At 45.2% G+C, this 25,643-nt stretch overlaps 1 protein-coding gene across 3 annotated transcripts in view; it reads left to right on the top strand.

The window, feature by feature from the left end:
- rev3l (REV3 like, DNA directed polymerase zeta catalytic subunit) overlaps nt 1-25,643 on the top strand; it is a 77,434-nt gene that overhangs the window by 12,283 nt on the left and 39,508 nt on the right. For all 3 annotated transcript variants that reach the window (XM_044377222.1, XM_044377219.1, XM_044377220.1), the window contains exons 2-3: nt 23,152-23,341; nt 23,487-23,561. In XM_044377222.1, the coding sequence (XP_044233157.1) occupies nt 23,152-23,341; nt 23,487-23,561 (265 nt within the window). The remainder of the gene's footprint in view (nt 1-23,151; nt 23,342-23,486; nt 23,562-25,643) is intronic.

A 25,643-nucleotide genomic window follows, 5' to 3' on the forward strand; every position in this document is an offset into this window, starting at 1 on the left:
AATGATCATGACATCTCAGACGAGGTCAACCGCTATGAAGCAATTTAATTGTAGTGGTCTGACCCTCACACAGCAGGGGAGGTGCTCGGGCTCCATAATGACCCTGCAAGTGTTATGATTCTCCAAACTCTTCAGGGACATCTTCATCATCAGGGTGCACATGGCTAAAAAAAACTGCTGATTAAGAGGACTTTGTCATATCATCTAGTATCATTCCCAAACTTATGGGCATTATTGGCTGCCAAAATCCCTACTTACTACTGGTATTAATCACTTGTTATGTGTGTGGTTACAATAATATTTATAAAAATGCCTTGATCTTTTATGAGCTCCAGATCCTAAGAAATCCCGGTGCATGTATTTACTTGCAGAGCATATTTGCTTAAAGTCATTATATTCCTTCACCTGTGCAAAGTCCACTTTTCCTTTTTAAAAGTCGTAGACCAGCATGCATCAGTCTCTCTGCCTCTGTTTTCTTTCCTTTTCATCTAACGCTGCAGTGGGAACTGAAGGGGCTTTTTTTTTGATCAATTTTTAATTCCATAGCAGTGTACAGTCAGTTTGAGGGTAGGCTTATTAAAACAGGGAGGGGGAAGGGAAATTCTGGGAGCCCGAGTCTAAAAATAGCACAGCTTGCGTGTGTTTGTGTGTGTGTGTGTGTGTGTGCGCCTTAGTTTTTTAATGCAACCTAGCGTGTGACTGTGCTAGACGGGCTGGTTGTTGTTGTTGTTGCTGCTGCTGACGAACAACTCTTTAAAACTGTCTGATGAGCATCTCCTGTTGTTTTTCTGTAAAAACCATTTTACATTTTTAGGAGACATTTATCCCCTCTGACGTCGGAAGTAAAACATTTTACTCCTGGAAGAGTTCTGTCTAGACCTGCGCTGTTCTTTTTCTACCTGCTCTCTGTTCGCCGACTGTAATCTGCTCCAGTCACGGCAATATCTTGGCAGCAATTTAGTGTGTGTTTCTGTGTGTCTTTTATGGCTGTCCCTGCGTTAGACTGAGAGTGGAGGAGGAGGAGGAGGAGGAGGAGGGAGGGAGGCTGAGAAGAAAAGAGAGAGAGCAAGCACGTGTGTGAGTCTCGCTCGACCAATGCACCAGCCAAGCTGCTGTCCCTACTTCTCGTGATGTGCGGTGGAGAGCGAGACATGCCGTGAATATCAAATTTCGTCTGAGCTGAGAAAAGGGCAGGCAGAGCTTGGAAATCTCTTCTGCTGTCTGGCAAGAGATTATCACCCTTGATCTGAGATCTAGTCCCGGCTCACATGCACACATAAACAAACAGCATCTTCTAGCGCCATGGCAACAACTCTGCACTGTCCAGCTCTCACATTATGAAACCTGAAAGCGGCTTTTATTATGTTACTTCCACTGTTGACACTTAACTCTAAGATTTTTTTTTTTCTTTGTGAGAAGACATTACACTAGTGCTGGGCAGTATACCGATTCAGTTGATATAGCGGTTTAATTTCCTGTAAAATATGAATTTTTCATGTACCGCCATACCGGTGCATAGCTGAAATAATTGCTGTAACTCTTCAGTAGGCGGCAAAATATATCATCGCCGAGAAGAGAGCTACGGTCGGGGAAAGCTGTGTAGAGCATATTGAGAGGGGACCCATGTTAACTGTGCACCCTTCTTACTAATGGTTATAGCTTTATAATAGCAATCAATAACCCACAACTAACTCTCTTTAACAGGGTAAAACACCATGGCATTCAATAATTTGTGAGACACAAACAATTTGTAACACTAATAATTGTACATCCACAAAATCACACTGCCGAACGGCATGCTGGGTACAGCCATGGATGTATAATAAGAGCTGGATAGGGCGCTGCCGCTCAGCTTTGCAGCCAATTTTTCCCAGTGGCCACTCGAGGTATTGCAGCGAAAAATCCCCCTGCGGCCCAAAAAGCATTTTCCCCATAGACCACCATTGTAAAAGAGACGCCAGACGTCAATTATGACTCTTTCTATTATGAACTTTTGATCCATGGAGGTTTTATGTTTGTCAAACTTTCCTTGAGCCAAGAAAAGCAACTTAAAAATCCGTGAGGTCATCGCAATGTAACGTCTATGAGTCGAGCAGGAGCTTGCGGACGGGGCCAGCGGGAGAAACACTACTGCGCATATTCAGTGGGGCGCACAACACGGACGCAAACCCGGAAGCTAGAAACTTTTTTTGGCGTATGTGCCAGTCGAGCAATTCCTATAGGACTGAATGGGCACCATTTTTAGTCAGGTATCCAGCTCTTATAAAACATCCATGAATCCATGGATTCAGGCGAATGAGGCCTCCGTCGGGGGGGGGGGGGGGGGCAACCTCCGTCAGCCTCCTACTGCTTTAGAAATAAACATGATTTTTACATGAATGGCTTCAAAAGTTTGTGAGCCTGAACAAAAGTAAACACAGGAACTAGCCGCCTGTAGCAGCATTATGGCTAACTGCAAAGGGAAATCCATCCAGGGCAGTTTGTTTGTTAATGTCTGAGGCTGTTGATAGTGGGAAACATGTACTGTAGGTTGCAGGCTTCTCACTTTTAGACAAACATCACCATCACTGGTTGAAATAACAAAGAGCCTCAGCAGATCAGGTCAGTTGTAGCAAATTAACGTTAATTCTGTAACGGCTAAAATTCAAATGTTTGTCTGTCCTGTGGTTAATGTGCTCCCTGCAGCAGGTGTCTGTAAAGACACATCACTCTAACGCCACTGTACGACTCTGATCTAGCTGATCATTTCACATCATTTTAAGAATCTCCATTACAATCTGATCAGCTTAATAGTTCTGAATCAGGACCTTCAGTATTTGGAGTCAGATACAAGAATACAGATACAGAATGTGTCAGATACATTTAATGGCTCTTTTACTTGCAAATGCAATTAAGCTCACTTTTAATGACCGCTGGTGGAATTTGAAAGGTAAATCTAATACGATTTGAAAAGGGATGGAAATGCTATTGAATCTCATCCCTATCTGGAAGTCTTGTTATCACAGGTTTGCAGATGTGGTACCGTCGTGCCTGTACAGAGACCAAAAGGAAAACTGGCTCATTGATCATATCTGAAGTGCTGGGCAGAGGGATATACAGTCGTAGGCTGTATTGTATAGCAGCATACAGTCACTGCAGCCTACCTGTCTTTATGATCAGCATCTGTGTGTTTTGTTTTATGTGTGTGTGTGTGTGTGTGTGTGTGTGTGTGTGTGTGTGTGTGTGTGTGTGTGTGTGTGTGTGTGTGTGAACGAGTATATCCCCGCATGTCTGTGTGTGGCTGGTGTGTCAGTAGCTGCAGGATTTCCCCTCTGCTGGTCACGCTCTATGACTCTCTCTCTCTCTCTCTCTCTCTGTTCTCTTCCTCTGCTGTACTCCCCTCCACCTCCTCCTCCTCCTCCTCCTCCCCACACCCCCCCACCCTCTCCTCCTGTCCTCCACATTCCTTTGTTTTCCTCGACATGCCGTTCCAGTTTCGAGGGTTTTCACTTTCTTTCCCTGAATCACATCAGCATTTCCTTTCATCTCTCACCCCCTCCTCACTCTCACCCCCACCCCCCCCATCCCCCCACCCCTGCCCTCGGATTGTCCTGGACCGCTTTCAGGGGGCGAGCTGCCGCATAGCGCACAGAGAGGGAATGTTTACAACTGGAGCTAGTCCGGCCTTTGCCCTCACCCTGTCAACCCCCCCTCCCCTCCCTCATTCCCTCACTGTCCTCCTCAACTCAAAGCTCTACGCAGCCTTTAAATCCTCCACACCCAGCTTTTCTATTCTTTTTATCTCGTCGCCCCACACACTCGCATGCCTGAACATTAAGATGGCTGCAGTCATTAGTGAGGGGGTGCAAGTGAACTGGACAGGTCCTTTTTAAGCCTTCCTGCTGAGTTATAATAGTTGTTTGAGCTCCACTTGTACCTTCACCTGCAATGTGTAGTATTTCTTCGTGAACTGTTAAATCATTGTCAAACTGACAAATCACAACTAGTTTGTTACTTGAGTTAGGTGATTCAATTCTGATGCACATTTCCAGGTCTATATTTTTAATCTGGGGTTCTACTGGAATAACTTTGCATGATTTACAGTTCAAAAAAATGTATTTATCTTCTAGCGGCCCTCGTTGCAGCCCCTCAGTTCAGCCTCTGTCTGAAACAGGCTGTTTTTAGCTTCTGTCTCTTTAAGCCCCGCCCCCTCCTGATGAGCCCATTCTGTTCTGATTGGCCAGCACTCGGAAGTTGCCCCTGGGGAGACTTTCGCTGGCTCTGGAGGCAACGTCAACAAACAATGAAACAAACTATAGTAGTAGGATTTCACTATTTTTTTCTCGTTCTTTGCTTGAAATGTCAATTTCTTAAATACATCCGTACATGTTGGAGCTGAAATCCGATCTGAAATAACCTTAGCAACAACCTTAGCGACGGAACGGACGGCTGTTTACGGGCGTGCACAGCGAGCTGACGTTTAAATTGCAGGTAGAATTTCGACATATGTTGACCTCGACTTTTAGAACTTGGACCACGTTTAACACCGGACATCATGACAGCAGTGTTTCCTCTATATCCATCCTGCAGTGGCACATGACATTGACATTAAAATGAAAATAGCTGGTCCACCTTAAAGGTCAGTCCACCTTAAGCGAGCCAGGCATTCACCGTAGCTCTTCTGCCTCTCACACTTCACTCAACCACACACTCACTATACACACACATCACACAGTGCCCTTTTCCTTAAAGGAGCTACGCTACCAAGAGTTTTCCTGGCAACCACACAGAGGTTGAGTCACGTTTTGGAACAGCGCTGCACAGAGGCTCCCAAACGCTATTTATTTCCGAATGAATCGATATTTGGCGTTATTTTTGGCATTAAAAAAATATTTTTTTGGCTTGGTTATGGTTCTTGTTGGCCTGGCAGTCCACCAGGCCCTTACAATTATAGGGGAAACACTGAAGATGATCATATGTCAGCAGCCACAAAATCTATTAATTCAGGTTTAAGTGGATTAGTGATGGCGAGACTGGCGTTTTGATTTGATAGGACGGGGATTAAGGTGGGATTGTTGATGAATTTGGGATGGTTTTATTGGTTGATGAGGTCACCAATGAAGATGCAGTTTTCCAGCCTAAGTGCCTATTTCATGTGATCTATTTGGAAAGAAAACCGGTGAATTTCAACGTTAGTCAGAGAAGAAGAGGACGTCATTCCACCACCTCCACTAACATGTGATGATGTTTGTAGACATTTATTGCTTTGTCATCTAAAACCAGGCTGATTATAAGATGTCAGTGTTATCAGAGCATGTTGATATTGTTGTAGCTTAAAACATTATTTTGATGATTGTTGCTCCCTTCAGCTGCTCAGTGACCACTTTGGAACATCTTATTTATGGCCGGTTGTATAAAAAATTGAAAAAAAAAAAAAGTCCATGGCAATACATACGCAGCAAACCTACAATACTGTTTTTTTATGTGTTTGTATACACTGGAGCAAAATTGGATTTCACTCCTCTTCTGTTGCATAGAAACATGATTTTTTTTTTTTTTTTTTCACATTTCATGTAGGTGCAGCGTAATTGAATTAAACTGCTACTCCGCCTCCTTCTCCCAGCCCCTCTATTCCACTCTACCTCACTGCATCTGCACCACTCTCTCCTCCTTCCTTCCCCCCATTACTTGTCGTGTGTGTGTGTGTCTGAGTGCATCCTCTCCTGGCCCTGCCCTGCTCCTGCCCTCAGGCTGTGCTTGGCCTACATGGCCTACTCTGATGCTCCCCATATTTATGCACAGTGCTCTGGCCAAACAGACCTGCTTTTTTTTTTTTTTTTTTTTTTTTTTTTTTTTTCTTCTCCTCCCTCCCTGTGTCTGCTCTGAACTGAGAAGTTCAGCTGAGGTTATGTGGGAATAAAGTGTCCTAGTTCACAGGGTTCTTCCTGTAAACTCTCAGCCTGCTAATTACACTCTCACTGGATTGACTGCTCTTTTCTCTCCTCGCCTCTCTCTCTCTCTCTCTCTGATCGCTCACTCTTCCTCTCCCTCTGGCCCAGACTCTCTTTTTCTCTCTTCCTCCTCTCAGTCATACCCTCTCTGTTTCTCTTTGTTTCTCTTCTCTCTGCTCTGTTTCTGTCCACGCTGTGGTACAAGCCAAATTTTTTTTTGTCTCTTTCATTTTTTTTTTTTTTTTTTTCTCTTTCAAGTGTTTCTATCCAAATGTTGCACAAGTTTTAAGTGGATATCCAAAATGTTGGCAAAATAAAAAAGCTGGACAGGACACAACGAGATTACATAACCAGTAATTCAGCCTCACATTATGGTATTCATCGCTGCTTCCCACCTGGTATGACATTTCCATGGTCTTGAATGAATGAATCTGTCTCATCTCCTTTTTTGGCGTTTTGTCTTTGCTGCGCAGCTGCACAGGGATGCATATCACTTCCACAATCAAGTATTTGACTGATTATTCTGATGGTTTATTCAGTATTCAGATTAGATTGCTTTTAAGTGGGGCACGGGTTCAGGTCTCTTTTTAAATAAACAATTATTGGTTCAGTTGTACAAAGAAATGATAAAATTTATTCATAGTAATTTTCCTCATGTGGCTGTAAGGCTTTTTAAATTGCTGACATACGTTTATGGAGTTCAGGGATACAAACACGGATGCTCCCATCTAGTATCAGCTCACGTCAAGCTGGGGACCGTTAGTTGCATGTTAGTTCTTGCCAAGATATAGAATCCTCAAAATTCTGAACGGAAGAAGGGATCTTGTATCTTATTAACAACAAACTTCTAGCAGCTGTGATGTAGAGTAGCTACACTGTTTCCCAGGAGCTGGGCAGATATACCCATCCTCATCAGCCACTGACACGTAGGCAACAACAATGCAAGGGATCACGCTGGTGTTTTGTCGAAGGTACCAGGGAGACAATGAAGTACAATCCAGGAAGTGAAGTTGGAGCTTCAGATGAATGTATTTTAAAGCTTATCAGAAGCCAAAACACTGCACAGTGGTTTGTAATACTCACAGAAAGGATTTTACAATTTAAGTTACTGCAGCAGCAACGCTCTGTTGTCACAACGATCACGAGGTAAACAGTTTAATATGCCGTTCAGGAACGTGTGCTTGCATATATGTCAGATGACGGCGGGCTGCGTTGCGGCAAAAGTTGCGCCCAGTTCAACATTTTTGTCGGGCGACCACTGCAGTGTTTTGCCGAGCCATCTGTGGTGGCACCGCGTCGACAGCTTCAAAACATATGTAGCAGTTTTATGAAAGTGCTCCTTAGCTTCAACTGTAACAACCTTCATCACATCTGAGGTGGCTGTAGCTCAAAAGGTAGAACGGGTTGTCCGCTAATCGGAAGATTGGCGGTTCGATTCCCGGCTCTTTAGTTAGTTAGTTTCCTCTGATGGGCAGGTTAGCCCCTGTGCCCATTGGGTGAATGTGACACGTGACACTTTCACAGAGGAAGAGGAGGAGGAGGAGGAGGGAGAGGATACCAAATAACAGGTGGAGGTGTTGACATACAAATAGCTGAATAGATGTTACCCTGAGCGCCACCTTCTCTTCACCTTTCTCCGGATGACCGATTTGCTAAAAGCTGCCGGAGTATCGATATTACTGCCACAGAGGGGTCAGAGAGGGGTCGTTTGTTACGTGCTTAGAATACACAAGGCGGATTCCCAAAAAGTTTGATCCACAGTCCACAGGAAATCCCAGAGAAACCTGGAAACAGTTTGTATTTGTCTCCTCACCTCTCTCTCTCACCGCTCTCTCTCTCTCACCTCCTCTGCATCGATTATGTGTGATTCATATCTTTGCCCTTCCTCTGACTCCAGCTCAGGTGACTGGAGACACGCGGGCTTTGATCTCTTTGACGTGATCTCTTTTTTTTTTTTTTTTAATACCCTCTTGTTCTTTTATCCTAGGAAAGTTGACTGAACATGTATGCTTTATCTCAACACCGGCCCCGCTTTATGCTCACTCATTTACTCGTTCAACCCCCCGAGAGCTGCAGACACAGGCTTCCACTGTTGGCTGATGACCAACTCTGCTGGAACGAGAGTAAAGTGCCTTGCTTGAGGGCACCTTGGCAGCGGAGCAGCGGGAAGGGTATTAGTCAGCAGGCGAGTATTAAAGTGAAGAACGCTAGTCAATACTCGTGTCCTTGAATGGAAAACATTCTTCACAAGTCGTCCCGAGGAGAATGAAAAGCATGAGACCTTTAAAAAACATCCTAATGGATAATTCTGGTTTATTACAGTCTGGGACTTCTTGGCCATCATTCCTTATTTTAGAATGTTTTTTGCGCCTTCATCACCAAGTAGACAGTAGAGAGATGACAGGAATGGAGGAGAGAGAGAACGGTGATGGGGAATGACATGCGACAAATGCCCCGAGCCGGACTGGAACCACAGATGTAGACACAGCTCTCGGTCAGCAACTCAACCCCTATCACCGGGGTGTACCCGTCAGTCCTGTCAGTCATAACAACATCCTGCGCGCAGAGTTCATCGGTAAGATCTGGAGCAGCAACATCGCTAAAAAGAAGAAGTTCCAATAGGCAAGACCAAGCTCAGCACCGCAGGGACTGGGGGGGAGTAGGGGGGGATGTAGACTCAGAGCCTACAGGTGGATGCTGGGGTGGCTTTGAAATGCTGTATGAACAATAGCAGCGGCAGTAGCGGTACACCAACATGATGCAAAGGGTGCTGCGGTGAGAAGAGCGTGTCATGTGAGAACAGCAGCAGATTCATGTCGATCGCCTGAAATTGCTTGCAGGCTTCACTTCTATGAGCATAAGACTAAGTTGTAATAAACCGGAATTGTCCATTAAGATGACCTGTGAGCTGGACTATCATTTAATAAACACAGCTGTTTACTTTGGCACTAGTCAGACGTGCTTTATGCTCTGACTCTCGGGGCTTTGAACTAAAAGCGTTATTCAGTCACAGAGAACACTATGAAACGCACGCTTTGTGAAAGAGAGATCGACCTTTCCTGATCCTCCGTTTTGGATCGGCTTCCCCGTCTAGCTCCGCGGCTGCCATCCGCGGTTCGAACCGCACAGCGAGGGGGGAAAAATGCTCTGATAATCAGTCTGCCTCTTTTGTTAGACAGCACACTGCTACTAATGCAGGTCATGTCTCACACTCCCTACACACACAGTCTCCCCATTGTGATTAATGTGACTGATGCAGTTTGTTGTGTGGAGACGGGGGTTTTTTGCTCGGTGGAAGATTGTTGACAGCCTCCCAGATTTCCATTTGTCTGTCACCGCGTCCCGCACCTCCCTCCAGTGCACAGTTGTATGTGTGTGTGTGTGTGCGTGTGTGTGTGTGTGTGTATGCTGACCTCGCTGAGGTGGAGAACATCTGATTCACACAGGATGAATAGTAGCCTTGGTAACAACGGATCTGGTCTGGAGCAGCTCAGTTTGAACCATGTTTCTGTTGCCTCACAGCTCTCTCTCTCTCTCTCTCTCTCTCTCTCTCTCTCTTTCTCTTTCTCTTTCTCTGCTGACTCTCAGTCCTCAGATGACAGAGGGCTTTATTGGACATGCTGTACAAGTGTTTGTGGTTTATCTTTTCACATACCTCTTTTTAGATCCACAGCCCTTGTCTTACATTTCTCCCAGGGGAACAATACCGTGTCTGTCTGCACAGATGACGGATTGCTTAATCTGCTGTCTTGAACCGTTTTTTAAAATATACGACAAATTCCTCTACAAAATAAGTCAAGATGGTTTAAACATCGAAGCTATCGGTTATTTAAGACGCTCGCTTTCAAATTCTAACGACACCGAGTGAAGTTGTTTTTTAATTTACGACTTAGATCCACACATCCAAGTGTTCATAGAGCTGTTAGGGTTTGCTGCCATGTTTTTGAAATGATTGAAGGATCCTTGGTGTGTAAAAGTGGAATATTAACTTCCAGGAAGAAAGAAATACCGCAAAAACATTGCTGTTATGTTCTTATATGTGTAATTGGTGTTTCCCAGAGGTCAGAATTATACTCGGGAAGCTTTCTCTCAAAGCTTTCTCGTTCTGCCCGCCTGTTTCGATCATAATTATACAACAGCCGTCTGAACCAAACTCACACAGGGTCACGCAACTGTAGATGTAGGAGCTGACGGCTAAAATGAAGATACATTATGTTAACTAACTGAATAACGTTGCGTAATAATGAGACTATAATAAGCTCAAATGAATTTCCACATACCCTTCTATTCAAAAAACACACATTCTATTTTTTAAATGAATGTGCAGAACTGAATCAAAACAGCACAGAACAGTCACCTTGGGGAGGACAAGGTCATAAGGTTTATGTGCATTGCAAGTCGTGGAGAGACACTTGGCACCTTTTTGATTTTAAAGGTGCAGTGTGTAGAATTTAATGGCATCTAGTAGAACAGACTTGGCAGAAATGGAATATAATATCCATAATAATGTTTCCATTAGTGTATAATCACCTGAAATAAGAGTATTCAGTTGGTTGCAACCTCCATACATCCATGTATTGATAAATTAACTCACTATCAAGAGTTCCTCGGATGCTTTTTAGACTGCTGCCCTTCAACACCATGGACCTCAATTAAAAGTAAGCTAGACAGTCACTGCTTTTGCTTTTTTTTATTCTTATTCGACTACTTGCCCTATTCCTTTACTTCAACATTACCAACACTAGTCTCTCAACCCAGTGCAGCACTCCCTAGTTCTCCTTTATCATTAGTAACTGGTTAGTTACCAGTTAATGGGTGTCGGCCCGTTGAAAGCAAAATTAACCAATACTGACATCCCTATTCTTGATCATTACAAATCCCCCCCCAAAGACTCTTTGTACTATTAGAATTTGATCCATTAGTTCAAATAACACTTGGAGCATCTAGAAGAGTCATATGATTAAATAATCTTATTCCATTCATGTGTGTGGGGAGCAAACAGTAAGTCAGCCAGTTCGACCAGCAGAAGTCTCGGGCATGCACGCTGTCAGCTGGATCGGCTAGAGAACTTTCATGATCCTGGCATACTAAAATATATTTTGGCAGCCATTACTATTGTTGGGTGGGCCGCCTGTATGTGGGGAATCACCGCACACAGTAATAGTACGTTTTATGGACGGTAGTTGTTAATACACCATTGTTACATACTGTGATATCTTATGGTTTTACCGTGACTATTTTGTTTATCCTAGCTGACGGCCGTCTCGCCATTGTTTTCAGATTTCTGGAAAAAAAGTGTCCCTCCTTTTTTAAAAAATAAAATACATTGGAAAGTTAGATTCAGTCCAGACGTCTATTTTTCAAGCTGGAACACAATCACAGAGTTAAACTGGCATCCCTCCTCAAAGGATCAGGAGTGTATTAGTAAAAGTACTTTCCGTGTATTATGGTATCCACATTTATCCCAGGGTGTCATAATGTCCCATATATGTTTTATTTCAGGCGTTTTTTTATCGTTTTTTTTTTTGCATTTATTTGGCATTTTACGGCGACACAAAAGATGTAGAGGAGGAGAAAAGGCGGGATGACATTTACCAGATGCCACCAGTCTAGATCTGAACTCAAAGCCACACAGGACACGCCTCAGACCAGCCGCCCAGCTCGGCCTATTGGCACTTATGTTTGCTCATGTGTGAGACAGGTAGAGTAGGTGAGAAATGGATGGATGGAAAATGTAGAGAAAAGAGAGCAATCCACTTAAAAGATTTCACCTTTACAAAGAGGACGTATTACGGAGCACCCTCCAATCTGGTGCGATGGGACTGCCGTTTACAATTCCTGTAAGGTGACAGATTGTAGGGGTTTTGATGTTAAAGGTTATATATTTTCATAATCAGAAGCCCTGTTTGTCTCCCATTTTCACCTGCTTTTTTGTGACATTCTGATGTGGCATCCCTTAAGTAGTCCGTCTCGCTTTTGATCCGCCCTCTGACCCGTCCAGATCTGTCCGCCGCCTCCATCTGTGCTCCGGTCTCACCAGCCAGGCAGACGTACAAGAATCTTAACAATAGCAAAACGTGAGGAAGACCGTCCTGCCACGGTCACAGCGTAGGCTGACCAACATCACACCGAAGCCGTCCTCCATTTTTTTTGTGTCGGTGTTTATGAAGATTGATGTGTTCTTGCTTTGTCAGTTTAACAAAGGTCTGACAGGAAGCACCTTCCAAGTCACCATCTGTTCAGCCTCATCCTGTCCGCTCAGATGACTGACTCTACTGTGCCGTCTGTCTCCTCAGCCATGGAGACGTCGGGAGGGAGGGAGGGGGAGGGGGGAGGGGAGGGGGGGATAGCTGGCAAGGAGGTACCTCCACGCCTGTCTTCCAGCAGGCTCAGCTTGAGCGACGGGGACATGCTGGCTACAAAGTGGTCATTAAGGGAAAATGGGGAGCTGATTCCGTTCGCTGTCATGAAACTAGGGCACAGGGACAATGGATTGCTCGCTGTTCACCTGCTTGTCCGTACAACAGTCCTTATCTTAGACACAGGGTTTAGGTCTAAATCTTTGTTTTCTGCATCGTCAGAATTACACTGACTCGACTGAAGGTGTTTGTGCATGCGCAGGTCAAACCAAAGCAATGTGTTGTGACCGTCTGGCTCAGAGTTGTTGGGCAACATTTGTACCGTTCCCTCGTCGCCAAGACCGGGCACAAAACCTTGCCTTCAAAAGCGTTAAGTGTTTGGGGGAAAATGCATCTTTAGCTCGCCTCAGATGTTCACCTCAGTATCCAGGTTTTAAGCACCGTGCACAGGAGCGATGTAAGAAGTCATCCAGCTTGTTTGGGAGTAACCAGGCCGGGGACGTCATCTCCTCTCAGTCCTCTGGCCTGTTGCTCAGGCATCCGGCCAGGACAAGCCTGGCTGTACTGCAAGAGGGAGGGCCCCCACCTATTTGTCCAGTTAACAAAGCCCAGACATAGTCACCCAGCCATTTTCAGGCTTGGACACCCTCCCACCAGCTCTTTTCAGTGAGAACTACAGCAAGAAAGCTGGCCGTGCAAGCCAGGTTTTTTGGGAGAGGCTTTGTTAGTAAGCCATAATTGTGCAACCCTAATTGTAACCATCCTGAAATTGTAGTATGAGGAAATGCACTTGATTTATGCTAAGACATAACATATCTGTCGGGGATGTAATTGCATTCTTTTACCATTCCCTCCCTCACCATGTTTAAAAGATCCTCCAACGACTTTACAAAGTCTTATCTCGGCAGTCATCATAAGTGAGTAAGTGACCTTTAGGTAAAATTGTTTTGTCGGATGCAGTTTCAGAGTTCAAGAGGTCAAGAGGGAACTTGAAACTCAACTTTTCAGCCAACATGGAAGAGAAGTCCTTCAAGTGTTTTGAAAAAAAAAAAAGGAAATTGAAACATGAACAATCCTTGACAACTGGGTAAACTAAACTAAACAATCGAGACCTTCAAAACAGCTACCAAATGAAGCCACAGATGAGAGATTGTTTGTCATCCTGTGACAAAGCCGACCGCTGTAAAACATCTTAATGTTGTCACTATGGCGACTGAGGCTTCTCTTCCTGTAACTGCTTAATTAAAGCGGTGTAGTGGTCGGATGGTGACAGGCTTTTAATGTGAAGCAGCAGCAGGAAGTTATTGGGGTTTGCGTCGTCGACGGAGCTCGGTGGGTGCGCGGTTAAGATCTGTGGGCTATAGTACTCGCTATGCGAAATGTAGTGTTTCCGCGGGCCAGCGAGCAGAGAAGCACAATGAATATGAGATGCAATCAGTGTTTTTATCAGTCTTTATGTGAAGTCTGGCCAGCTGAATCACTGATGAGGCTTGTTTAACTGCACCACAGCTGCTCTGTTTATGCGAGCGTTAAGAGTACAAAGGATGAGGAACTGCTGTTTAAAGCAAAGCGGACTGACTCGAGCTTTGCAGTTAATACTGTTGCGTGAGAGGACCGGCTAGTGATTTTTGTCATGTGTTTACATGCAGAGTTGCAGATGTAGAAGAAGAGCGAGGGGGGGTCCTTGTGCCTTGTTTGCTCCGGCAGAGAGGCCGTTAATAGACAGACACCCTGTGTTGATGCGGCCGAGAGGTTAGGATGCATATACACATGCAATGACCCCTGTTCAATTCTGGCTGGCACCTTTGCTGCATGTCATTGTTTGAGTCTTTTGATTGAGTCAACCATCTACACAAGACTTAAAGGAGGCAATAATCTCTTGTGCTCTACGTTCATGGATGTTTGTGTCGTGGAAGGACTGGTACTGATCACTATCGGCCACAACAGCAGATGCAGCAGAAAACAAAGTGCATTGTATCCTTTCTTTCTTTCTTTCTTTCTTATAGCACCGCTGCCAAGTTTTTTGCAGGATTTTTTACTTCTGAGCTCCGTGACACTCATCACTGTCTCTACAAACCCGCAAACATCCTCACCACTCTCAGTCTGATCGCTGTGGTCTCCACACCAGCCCACCCAAGTGCTTTTTTACTGACCACTCAAATTTAAATACTTGAAAAGCCACACACACACACTGGGAACCTGAATCAGTCCCTCAGAGACAGGCAGGTCCTCAGATGCTCCCTCATGCATTATGTATAAGGATACACATGTTTGTATTTGTTGCTAAATCCTTCTTAAAGCGTTAAAGCATGTTGGAAAGTTAATACCTGAGGTCTGTCATAGTATCGAGGGCTCAGCGTCGTCCCTGCACCAACCTGAGCGCCACGTACTTGCACAAGTCACACTCTTATAGTGAGAACTGTGGAAAAGTTGCACCTGATGTTTTACAATAGCTGAAAGTCATCATTATTGTCTGCTTGCTTTCTCCTTTGGTTTAAATACACTGGTTATCTGACTGCAGGTGCGTTATGCATGTACAGCGTGCACCGGGTTGTGCGCCAGACATCATTGTGCAATCGCAGAGGTTTGCATGCAAGATTGAGAATTTGTGAATCCATCATTCACCTTCCCAACATGTTTTCCAGAAAAGCTAAAAAAGAAGATTACATGAAGGCAGCATGTAAGAGCTTCCCACCACGGCCTGGACTTCAGCAGCCTGACACTTAAAGAAAAGATCTCAGCACACAGTGCAGGCCTAGTGTAATTAGTTTATAAAGCAGGAACATAAAGTGCTCTTCCGCTCTCATTCATATGCTGACTGCTCATCTGTATATTCCCATCCCCTCTATCCTCTCCAGCAGTTAATTTAAGGAGCAGATGATGGGAATGCATCCATTAGAAAGAGTGTGATTTAGAGAGCTGTCACCCTCCTCTGTTCACTCCTCCTCTTATTGCAGTCATACTGCTCTCCCCCCTACAGACACACACTCATTCTGCGAATATGTGAGAAATAGACAGGATAAAATAGTATTAATACATTTATTATTTCACCTTTATTGTGTTGACGTGGAAGCAGAAAACTCCAAATCTGGACGTATAAAACAAAAACTATAGAATTAGGTGAGAAAACGTGTGTAATTCTGGTGAACCGACCCTTTAATGGTGCCACAGATCGAGGCCTGATATGATGTTCCCTTCACCGTACATCTTAATCCGTCAGCTGTACTCCACTCAACTTCCTCCACTTACTGGAATGCATTTGGAATGACCCCAACATCATGGAGGGACATAACCGCACACACCACCAGCAATTAGCTCATTAGAGCAGTGGCAGCGAGCATGAAGGATGGGTGCCAGCATTCGCTCTCCTGGCAGAGGAGCTATTGATCGGGCCGCTCTCATCATGCAGAGCAGTTATTTTCTTCCCGGAATATACTAAATTTACACATTCGCCGGGTAACACACCAAAACACACGAGCGCTTCCAATTTCACAGACAGGCTTAAGGATTTCGCGTGGGCGGGCGGGTGTTTTGTGTCTTTTCGTACGTAGGCGTGTGTTTTGAAGACCACCGCCAGTACCTGGAAAAAGAATTATTCCTAGGAGAGCGAGCTGGGTTTAGATGAATGTAGCTGCGGTAGTCACTGCAGTGCTAATACAGAGAGAAATGTACATCTTAAATCTTAAAAAAAAAAACAGAATAAAAGATCATCATATTGGCTTGAGACAGGACAGAATCATGTGGTTTCATATCTGGCCTGCAGCTTTTTGCAGCACATCCTCCTCTTCCTCGCTCTTTTCCTGCCTGTCCTCACTTCAAATTGAAGATTTTTTTTTTTTTCACTGGCATCAATGCACTGCTTGTAAACAAAGCAAAACCGGGTCATATCACATGCTCTCACAATCATTTATATCTCTGGATTTGGTGCAATTTTACTCAAATTTTCCGTAATTATTTTATTAACTCTGTGCAATCGGACTCAGCCGCTACATGTGTCTTATGTGGATAGGATTAGTATTAATAGTAGAGAAATCTGATTGTTCAAATGACCTCTGGAGCTGGTTTGAGACGTATTTGAACTGGTGTAAAGTGTTTTGCACCTGTGATAACGACATCAGCCGACTGTCCGTCAAAGCGGCGAAAAGCAGCTCGGTACCGTCATAGAAAAGATGTTGCTGTAGTATTTATCCAATCCCTGATCAGTTCAGCTGTCCAATGATCTGTGTGTGTGTGTGGGGGGGGGGGGGGGGGGGGAAGAGATTAGTGGGTTGTATAGGTGAGGGAGCCAAACACATTTTTTTCTCATGTCTTCATATGTTGATGTTAGTTTATGGATAAGCTAGCTATCTAAACTGTTATTGTTGTAACTAAACCACTAAAATCCAAAGGTATTTTTCCTTCTGCAGTCACTAAACAGCTTCACGCAACCCTGATTTACACGTAGAGCAGAAAAAAAAAAAAACCCAACATGGATGTGATCCGGCTGTATAAAGTGTATAACAAGGTATGTTTTGTGCCATCTGGATTTTATCTGGATATGAGACAAGTGTAAATAGAGCCACATGCTCTCAAACATTTTTTAAAAAAAAAAAAGCAGTTCTTCTTCTGTGACTCTTGGTAAGACAGCAAATACTCAAAATCACTGTTTGCTTACACAAAGACATTTGAAAAAGTCTTAAATGTAGCTTTCTAAAACATGGCGATACTTTGTAGCACAGAGTTGCCATCCCCTGTCAGTATCCCTCTGCCTCTTCCTCTCCTCCTCCTCCTCCTCCTCCTCCTCCTCTTCCTCCTCCAGACCGGCTGTCCGTCTCATCTGCTTGGCTCTCCGCCAGGCTGCTCGGTGTGTGTGTGTGTGTGTGTGAGACTCTGCCACTGTGTTTGTGTTCTGTGTATGTGTCAGATTACCGGCCCTGGTTTCTATTACCTTTCTAAACCCAGTATTTGCATCGCCTACTTCTTCCCATTTCATCTGCCTGTAGTATATCTCACGCTCGTATTCTTTACATTCGCATGAACGTCCAGGCGTTTACCCCGAAGGGCCGAGCGGGGTCGGGGCTCGGCGTGAAACCTACGCTCGAGCGCACCTTGATTTAAAAGTTCTGTCAACGCAGACGCGAGGCTAAATCAAGCGAGCACATACCGTTTTCTGACTGTTCTGACTCTCCAGGCGGTGGGAGTGCTCACATTTCATACAGCTCTCCCTGGGCCTTTTTAATTAATACCAACACTGGTTTTTATTAACATCTTCCTCCACTCCTCCCTGTGGCAGCTGTCTGATTACAGAGGGAGGCAGACTTGCTGCTTGCCCCCCCCCCCCTCCCCTAAAACCTCTGAGAAAAAAATGGAAAGAATGAGCCGTTTGCTCTCTGCTCACACGTACAGCAGTGTGAGAGACTGCTGCTGTGCCTCCCTCGGTGTATTTTTTGCTCTTTTCAGTACAGTTAATTGTACATTTTCAACATGAGGATAATTGCCGTGTAGTGACCATCACCAAATGCCACGTTCTGAACACGATTAACAGCAGAGTGTTCCTGGAAAAGAGTGCTGTGAACCTATTGTGGATAAATGAAAGTCTCTCCTTTTCTGCTCACAACAGGAACCAGGCTGCAAATTGGCATATTTGCATATTTCACCAGCTCTCGAACAGAGACACAAACTCACCTTTTCGCTCCTTCAGAACCACATCACTGATAGATCCTAAACGTTCGCCAGGAACTTTCGCTGTTTTTCCCATAACACGTGGGACTCTCTAACTGGAATTGAAGCCTGAAATGATGGCCGGTTACCAAGCAGAGGTGGCTGACAGAGTAAACAGACTTTACCGCCACGGAAAAAGTTACCAGCACGACTGATGGCCAGCGCTGACTCCGCTCCTGTCCTGATGAAACCTGGCTTATTCTCAGCCATGTGTGTCACGTCGACATGACGACGGTACAGCAGCTTAGACAGAACATGTGGTGTCTCTTGGAAAAGCCACACCGGTTGTTTTTTTTTTTTTACCTTTTGTAGGTCATAGTGCAAGAGGGTAGATCATCAGTGAATGAAGCCACATGTTGGAGGTTTTGCAATTACTGATGATGCATAAATACTTAAGTAGTTTAAAAGCTTCTCAAGGTTGTTGTTTTATCTGACCAGCAGTCCCCAGAAAAAAATATATTCAATTTACAATGATATAAAACAGTGGAACGCAGCAAATCATCACATTTGAGAAGTTGGAACCTGTAAAGGCTCGTGAGTTTGGTTTAGTCTATGAAATATCTGAAAATAGTGGAAAATGCCCAGTGTAATTTCCCACAGCTTAAGCAGATGTGCTCAAATGTCTTGTTTTGTCTGGAAAAAAAAAACCCCTAAAGAAATGCAACACATTTTCACATTTTAGAAGCTGGAATCTGCCAAAAAAAAAAATCACTATTAGCAATTTCAATTACTTAACTAAATGAGTGAATAGACGTGGAGGTGGGTCCGCGCAGGTCAACAGCTGTCTGCCTCGCCATCCGGCTGATAAGCTTTCAGACAGACTCACTTACTGCTGGTAAGCTGCTGGCTGTCTGCCTTACTGACCCAGTGGCGGTGTGAGGCTGCTGTTATGCCAGGTGCTGAGTCATGGAGCGGTGGTGCAGATTACCACGGGAAGCAGGGTGGGGGGGGGGGGGGATGGGGGTGGGGGTTGGTGGGGGGTGGGAGGAGGAGAAGAAGAGACAGAGGGAGGCACTTGGCAGGACGGACCTCCTCCTCCTCCTCCGCCGCCTCCTCGGTGCTCCTCCCCAATCCCAGAGATAAGGCCCTGAAGCGCTGTCACAGCCCCTCCCTCCCTCCCTCACTCCCTCCCGCTCGCCCTCATTCACAAATCCTCCAGCATGACGGTAGACGGGAAACTGCACATGTGCTCTGGGAATACTGGGGAAAAAAAAAACAATCAGAGATGCGCAGGTGCTCATAACACACACCGGTTTGCTTCAAACACACTCTGCAAAAACTGCTCCCGGGTAAACCATTAGTAGATTAATTAATCAATGGATCCAGTGAAAATGAAGTGATTGTGATTAATTGTTCCCAGCTTCTCAAACGTGAAGATTCTCTGCTGTTATGTTTATATCATTGTAAACTGAATATGTTTTGGTTGCACTGTTGATGAGGCAAAACAAGGAGTTTGAAGACGTCACCTTGGACTCTCTCTCTATAAGGCTTTTTCCAAACTTGTGTTTAGTCTGGCTGAATTGGACTCTGATTGGTTTTCCTACTCGGTACGATTAGTTTGTGCAGATCTGAACACAGCGGTTGTACTCAGGTGTGGATCAAAACAACAGCACAGAGGTCCTTTTAGAGGAAGTGATCTCAATCTCATCACGAATGAATTCCGGAGCGATTTGTTTGCTTTGGAAACATGATCCGACCTCGATGCAACTCTGCAAGTTTGAGCTAAAGGGCTTCCGTAGCCAGATGCGTTTTGCATGCTGGGTTGCTAGCAGCTAGCTGGAGAATGAATCTGGACTAACGTTGAAGTACGTTGGGTTCTTGATATCTGGGCAGATAGGACCATCTTCCTGTGTTTACGTTCTTGCTCCCGCCCCAGACAGATCTGACCAATGAGAGGACAGAACATCGTGACCCTTCATCACATAGACTGTGTAGTATGTGTAGTATATTATTTTAATTTTATTCTCCTTTCCTGTCTTGATAATCATCTCACAGCCCTCAAAATGACCCTGCAACCTTTTTTGGGGATCCGACAGATGAAGAAAACAAAATATTACAGAATTTCTACCGGACAATATACTACTACTACTACTACTGTAAGAAACTGATGTCGTTCAAGAAAAGACGGAGCCCTTCCTTCACACAGCTGAATGTGCAGACACACTCACAGATTTTAGTGGAAGGAACCGACGCTGGGAACAGTATGTGTGTTTATCAGGAGGAAAACGAACAAACAACAAAATCACAATGACGAGCCGTCAGACTGAAACAGCAGATGTTCTTTCCAATCAAAACAAAGAAACCTGCTCCGTCCTCATCTTCCTGCTTCCTCTTCCCTCGCTTGTTTATCTCCACTAACGTCTCCTCTCCCTCCGCACACAAACATACACTCACTGTCTTTATCTCTGTCTTACCATCTTCAATCTCTCTTCACCCCTCCCTGTTCTCTCGTTCTTTCTCTCTCTCTCATTATCATTTTTCCTCCCTGTCTGCTTCCTCTCTTTCTTTGACTCTCTCTGTTGCTTTCGCTTTTTCAGACACAAACACACATACACACACACACTTTTCCTCCCTCCGTCTCTCTTTCTGTGGCTTGACCAGCTGGGTGGAAAGAATCACTTGTTTATCTCTCCCGCTGTCCGTCAGGGGCTTTTGCTTTGCCGGCACCGTCGCCTAGCAACTGCAGCAGAAGCCGGCGTTGGCAGCTCCTTGTGTATGTGTGTGTGTGTATGTGTGTGTGTGTAAGAGAGAGAGAGAGAGAGAGAGAGAGAGAGAGAGAGAGAGACTCCATGTTGACATGGCAGGCTGAGGACAGACTGACGCGTGCCATCCTCACCACCAGAGTGGCTGCCAGCCTTTGTGTGGCTCACAGCGGAGCTACACACACACACACACACCTTGGCCTTGTACAGCTGAGACGCACAAACACACACTCCAGAGTAGACTGAGTCCCACTGATCCCAGTGAGAGAGTGAGTGGTTAGTCTGTCTTTTCATTTTATTTTTACTCTATAAAATGTTAGATAACGGCATAAAAGGTGATGTCGTAGGTAATCGATTATCAGAAATGCTCGACAATCAGCTTAGTGGTTCCCGACCTGTTTGACTTGTGGCCCCTTAAAACCAGTGTTGGAGACCAGTGTCACTTGTTGTGTGTGTGTGTGGTCTTTGGGTTATGACCACGTCACATCTTTCTCCTCCTGATTTTATTTGAAGACTCTTTAGATACCTGGAAAAGTAAAGTTATCAAGTGAGTGGAAAGAAAGAAAAAAAAATAAAGGAATGTCTGAAAAAAATGAGCATAATATTTCCTCTAAAGGAACAGCTTCAGATTTAGGGGAATAAACTTATTCACTAACGTCCCCAGAGTCAGATCAGAACTACTATTTTCACTCACTGCACAATAAAACATGAAGCTCGAACCAGGAGGCGCCGAGCTCGCTGGAGCCTGAGAGTCCGTAGGTAAGCGCGCTAAGCTGAGCTGACCAACTGCTGACTGGCTGCTGGCGGCCTGTACCGGTGAATTTTTTTTTCGCAATCCCCCTCAGACTTCCTTCGAGACCGTTCGGTAGCACTGAGTAACCCATCGATTAATCACCCTAACAGTTCCAGCGCTACTGTAATCTCCTCTCTCTGGCCGTACAGTAGACGTGCCATTCAAGCGAACGCCGGGCTCGTTCCCGCGGAGCTCATTGTCTTTCAGCACCACATCTCATCTTCTCGTCACCCCCTCCCGTCCTGTTCGGAAGCAGTCATATGTATCGTTGTGCAGAGAGAGGGAGAGAGAGAGAGAGAGACAGAGAGAGAGAGAGACGCTGGGAATATTTCTCCCTCTTTTGGAAGCTCCAAATCGGGTCCAGCAATCTCCAAGCAATCGTACCCGGGAGACTGCGGCAATGCAAAGCACACAGCATCTGTCATACCATAGCATGAGGATGGAGAATTGGCAAGCCAGTGGATGAATGTGCATGTGTGTATGTGTGCGTGTGTGTGTTTGGGCTGGAGGAACAGTGCCAGAGCCCCCCTCCCACCCCCCACCACCTCCTTCCTCTCCTTCCCTCTCCTGATGCCATGCTGCCAGTGATGATGGTTTGGGAAAGCAGGCATGTCTCTGGGCATGTGCAGACAGGTTCGGGCAAGAGTCAAGCTCCTGCTTAACACTGCCTCCCGCTGTCCAACTATCTATCACACTATCACCGGTGCAAGATGAGTGGGGAAAAAAAAAGTTCCTTCCTTCTGTCTTTCTTTGTCGTCCTCATTTCGACATCGTTGTTATTATCCCTCATGTAACCTGATTAAACACAACGCAGCTCCGGCAGCCGTGTACAGATTACAGCGCCGTCCAAGACTGATAATGACAGGAAAGGAGTCAGAGCGTTGTGTGTGTGTGTGTGTGTGTGCGTGTGTGTGTGTGTCAGTGTGCGTGTGCAGCACATTTCACCTCAAATGACTCTTCAGCAGCGTCTGTCCGGGAGTGATGATGTCACAGCGTCCCTGTTATGAATACTGTACTCTCTCTATCTCTCTCTTTCTTTCTCCACACCAGCTGACCTCACTTCACATCACTCGCACTCACAAGACCTCAATCCTCTCTCTCTCTCTCTCTCTCTCTCTCCCCGCTCCACCCACAATCCCCAGCGACATTTCCTTCCGCTCGGTACTCTATTTATTTAGTTATTTAGGTGACGGGCTGCTTTAACACTCTGTGCATGTCTGTCATGAATCACGGCATTACAGGCTTTTTTTTCGTCGCACTCATCCGTCTGTGTTGCCTTGAAGCGATCAATCAGAAAGTGTACAGGAAGAGGAAAAAAAAAAAAAAAGAGTTTACTGGACCCCTCAGAACACTCCATCCATCTCAATTGCACCCTGTCAGGAGATTTAATAGTCTCTGTAGAAGAAGTCACATGGAAGGCTACGGCAGAGCAGATAATGTGTTTGTTCAACAAGGACGGTGTCATTGCATGCTGGGAAATGGATGCTTGAGTGTACAAAAACAGCTGTGATCTGCCGATAGAGTGGTTATTATTCGACAGCATCATCAGATTTTCGGGCAGAGTTGCAGCTCATCTTTAATTCGCCTCAATCTAAGGCTGCATCTAAGAATTATTTTCATGATCAAAAACACCTGATGTTCAATACATCTTTGTTGTCATGTTGCAGGCCAGAAGACGTGTCTCCACCTCCACGGCGTCTTCCCCTACATCTACGTGCCGTACGATGGCTACGGGCAGCAGCCGGAGCGCTACCTGCGTCAGGTGGCCTTCAGCATCGACAGGGCCCTCAACGTCGCCATGGGAAACCCCGCCTCCTGCGTCCAGCACGTCTTCAAGGTGGTGCAGGTCTCTGGCATGTAAGTGTCTTACCAACACAACACAGCTGGTGTAAATAGCAGTGAGAAACAAACTACTAAACCCTTTTTAAAAGTCCTAAAATAACATAGTGGGAAATCCTTTTGATGAATGTTCCCGGCTGATATGCAGTGTGTTGTCTTACAGGCCTTTCTACGGCTACCACGCCAACGAGAAGCACTTTATGAAGATCTATCTTTACAATCCTCACATGGTCAAAAGGTAAGGTTACCGCCGATCGATGCGGTTTAATGTTGAATAGAGATCATCCCGTGCTCCTGTTGTTTGATGTTACTGAACGCCTGACTGCGCGCGCACGACTCCGCCAACCTCACTAAACTGAAATCGATCGCTGCGTATTCAGTTGAACAAATTGATTGGGCAAGCGTGTGTCTGTGTGTGTTTGTACGCGTAAGTGCACAGAAGCACACGGGAAAGACTGTGATTCATTTGCCGGAGAGATCAGTGTTAGCGGTGACAGTGTGAGGGGAGCTGAGAGCGACTGACTCACACAGAATGCGAGTAGAGGAAGAGAGAGAGAGAGAGAGGCTTGAGGAGGGGACAATATACAAGAGATTGGAGAGAGAGAAGTAGAGAATGGGAGAGGGAGACTAAAATATCGACCGGGTAAGTTAGAGAATCACGGAGCGAGGGGAAAGAAAGCAAAGCAGAGCGAGAAAGGTGCTGCTGGAGAAAAGAAGAAAAGAAGAAAAGAGAATGGGAGGAGTGGCAGACTTGCCTCTGATCAGTCAATCAGTCAGCACGGTGCTCTGACCTTTTTTTTAAAGAGGAAACATGACTCCAGGACAAGACCTTAAATAGGCCTTTTCCATACACATGTGCAGGCTTGGCTTGACTCAGTTTGACACGGAGCGTCAGCCCAGCGCGGCAGGGATTAGCCGTTACAGCGGAGTGGCTACCTTACCCACATGAAGGAGCGGGGCTGTATACATCATGACCGTGACTAGTGGGCAAAGTCGCAGCTGTAAAACGGTGGATAAACACATTTTTTATTTCCTATAAATTCTTCACAGTAAAAGCCTTCCGTTAGTTTGTCAGTGGAAAGCTTTTAATATGAAGCAGCAGCAGCAGGAAATGTTTTCATCCGCAGTAACTCAACGTGGCTCCGATACGGCTGAAAGCGATCAGGAAACGGTAAAATAAAGCAGATATTCTGAAAGTACAAACAGAAACGCGGGAGAGAAAGTAAACTGCAAAAACCCACAGAGGTTCAGTTAAGAAGCAAAAACAGTGAGAGCTGAACACAAGAGAGGCTTTTTAAAAAAAAAAACGTCTTTCTCTCTGGTCTCCAGCACACACAAGTTGAGTCTTGTAGTGTTTGAAGGGGAGAAGCAGGGAGAAAGGGGAGGAGGGGAGGGGGGGGGGGGTTGTCACAGGTCAGCCGCAGCCTGTGAGACGTCACCACAACCAGCTCGGAGGCGGGTGGGGCGTGATTTGGCCTGATTCCGGGGGACGGTCCATCTCAGGCGCAACACGGCACAAACTACGGCGTTTAAACTAGTAATGGAAACACAAATCAGCACGGCATGGACTCGACGTGGCCAAAAGTGCCCCCTCCTCCGAAAAAAAAAAAAAAAAGACCTGGATGTTTACCAGTGTTTACCAGACAGGGAAGGTCTAACACAACACTTTATAAGGTTACAGAACAGGATTTTTGGTGCTTGACCCGTCCCAGGGACTAACATCTTGCTCAAACAGAAGGATTTGAAGTGACAGGCTGTCTGTTGTCTCTGAGCATATATCATTTTAAACATGTTAATATTTTCACATATTGCCACTATAAAGTGCACAACAAAGTAGTTAATTTCCTGAGCGACGTGTTTCCATGCATCAAGTAGCTTGTTAACATTATATTGTATAGAATCACAAGGAAATCATAATGAGAGTTGTTGTTTCATGTGTTCCATGTGAGGACGTCGGGATGAAGCTGAACTTTGATAAACTCTCCATTTACTATCGAGTCCATTGTTTGAGTCTGTATTTGTGAAAGTCAGAATATCTTTGCCGCATTGATTTTTGACCGTTCTTTTTAAAAATCCATCTCTCACAAGTCTCCCAGCTTTATGAGTGCAATACTAAATCACTCAAATAGGCCTTTTAGCCTTTTGGAGCATGTACTGTATTTTTGTCTTGATGTGGAGAAAAGATTTTGACTATAATGACTGTTGAGACCATTTATCAGGCGCAGACTAACAGCCAAACCGGTAGCAGGCAAAAGATAGAATCTACACCATTTCAGCTACACCAAATACATCCTGCTAAATTTGTCTTTATCAGTAATCA

This window comes from Thunnus albacares, chromosome 16 (genome assembly GCF_914725855.1).
Source record: "Thunnus albacares chromosome 16, fThuAlb1.1, whole genome shotgun sequence".
NCBI lineage: Eukaryota > Metazoa > Chordata > Actinopteri > Scombriformes > Scombridae > Thunnus > Thunnus albacares.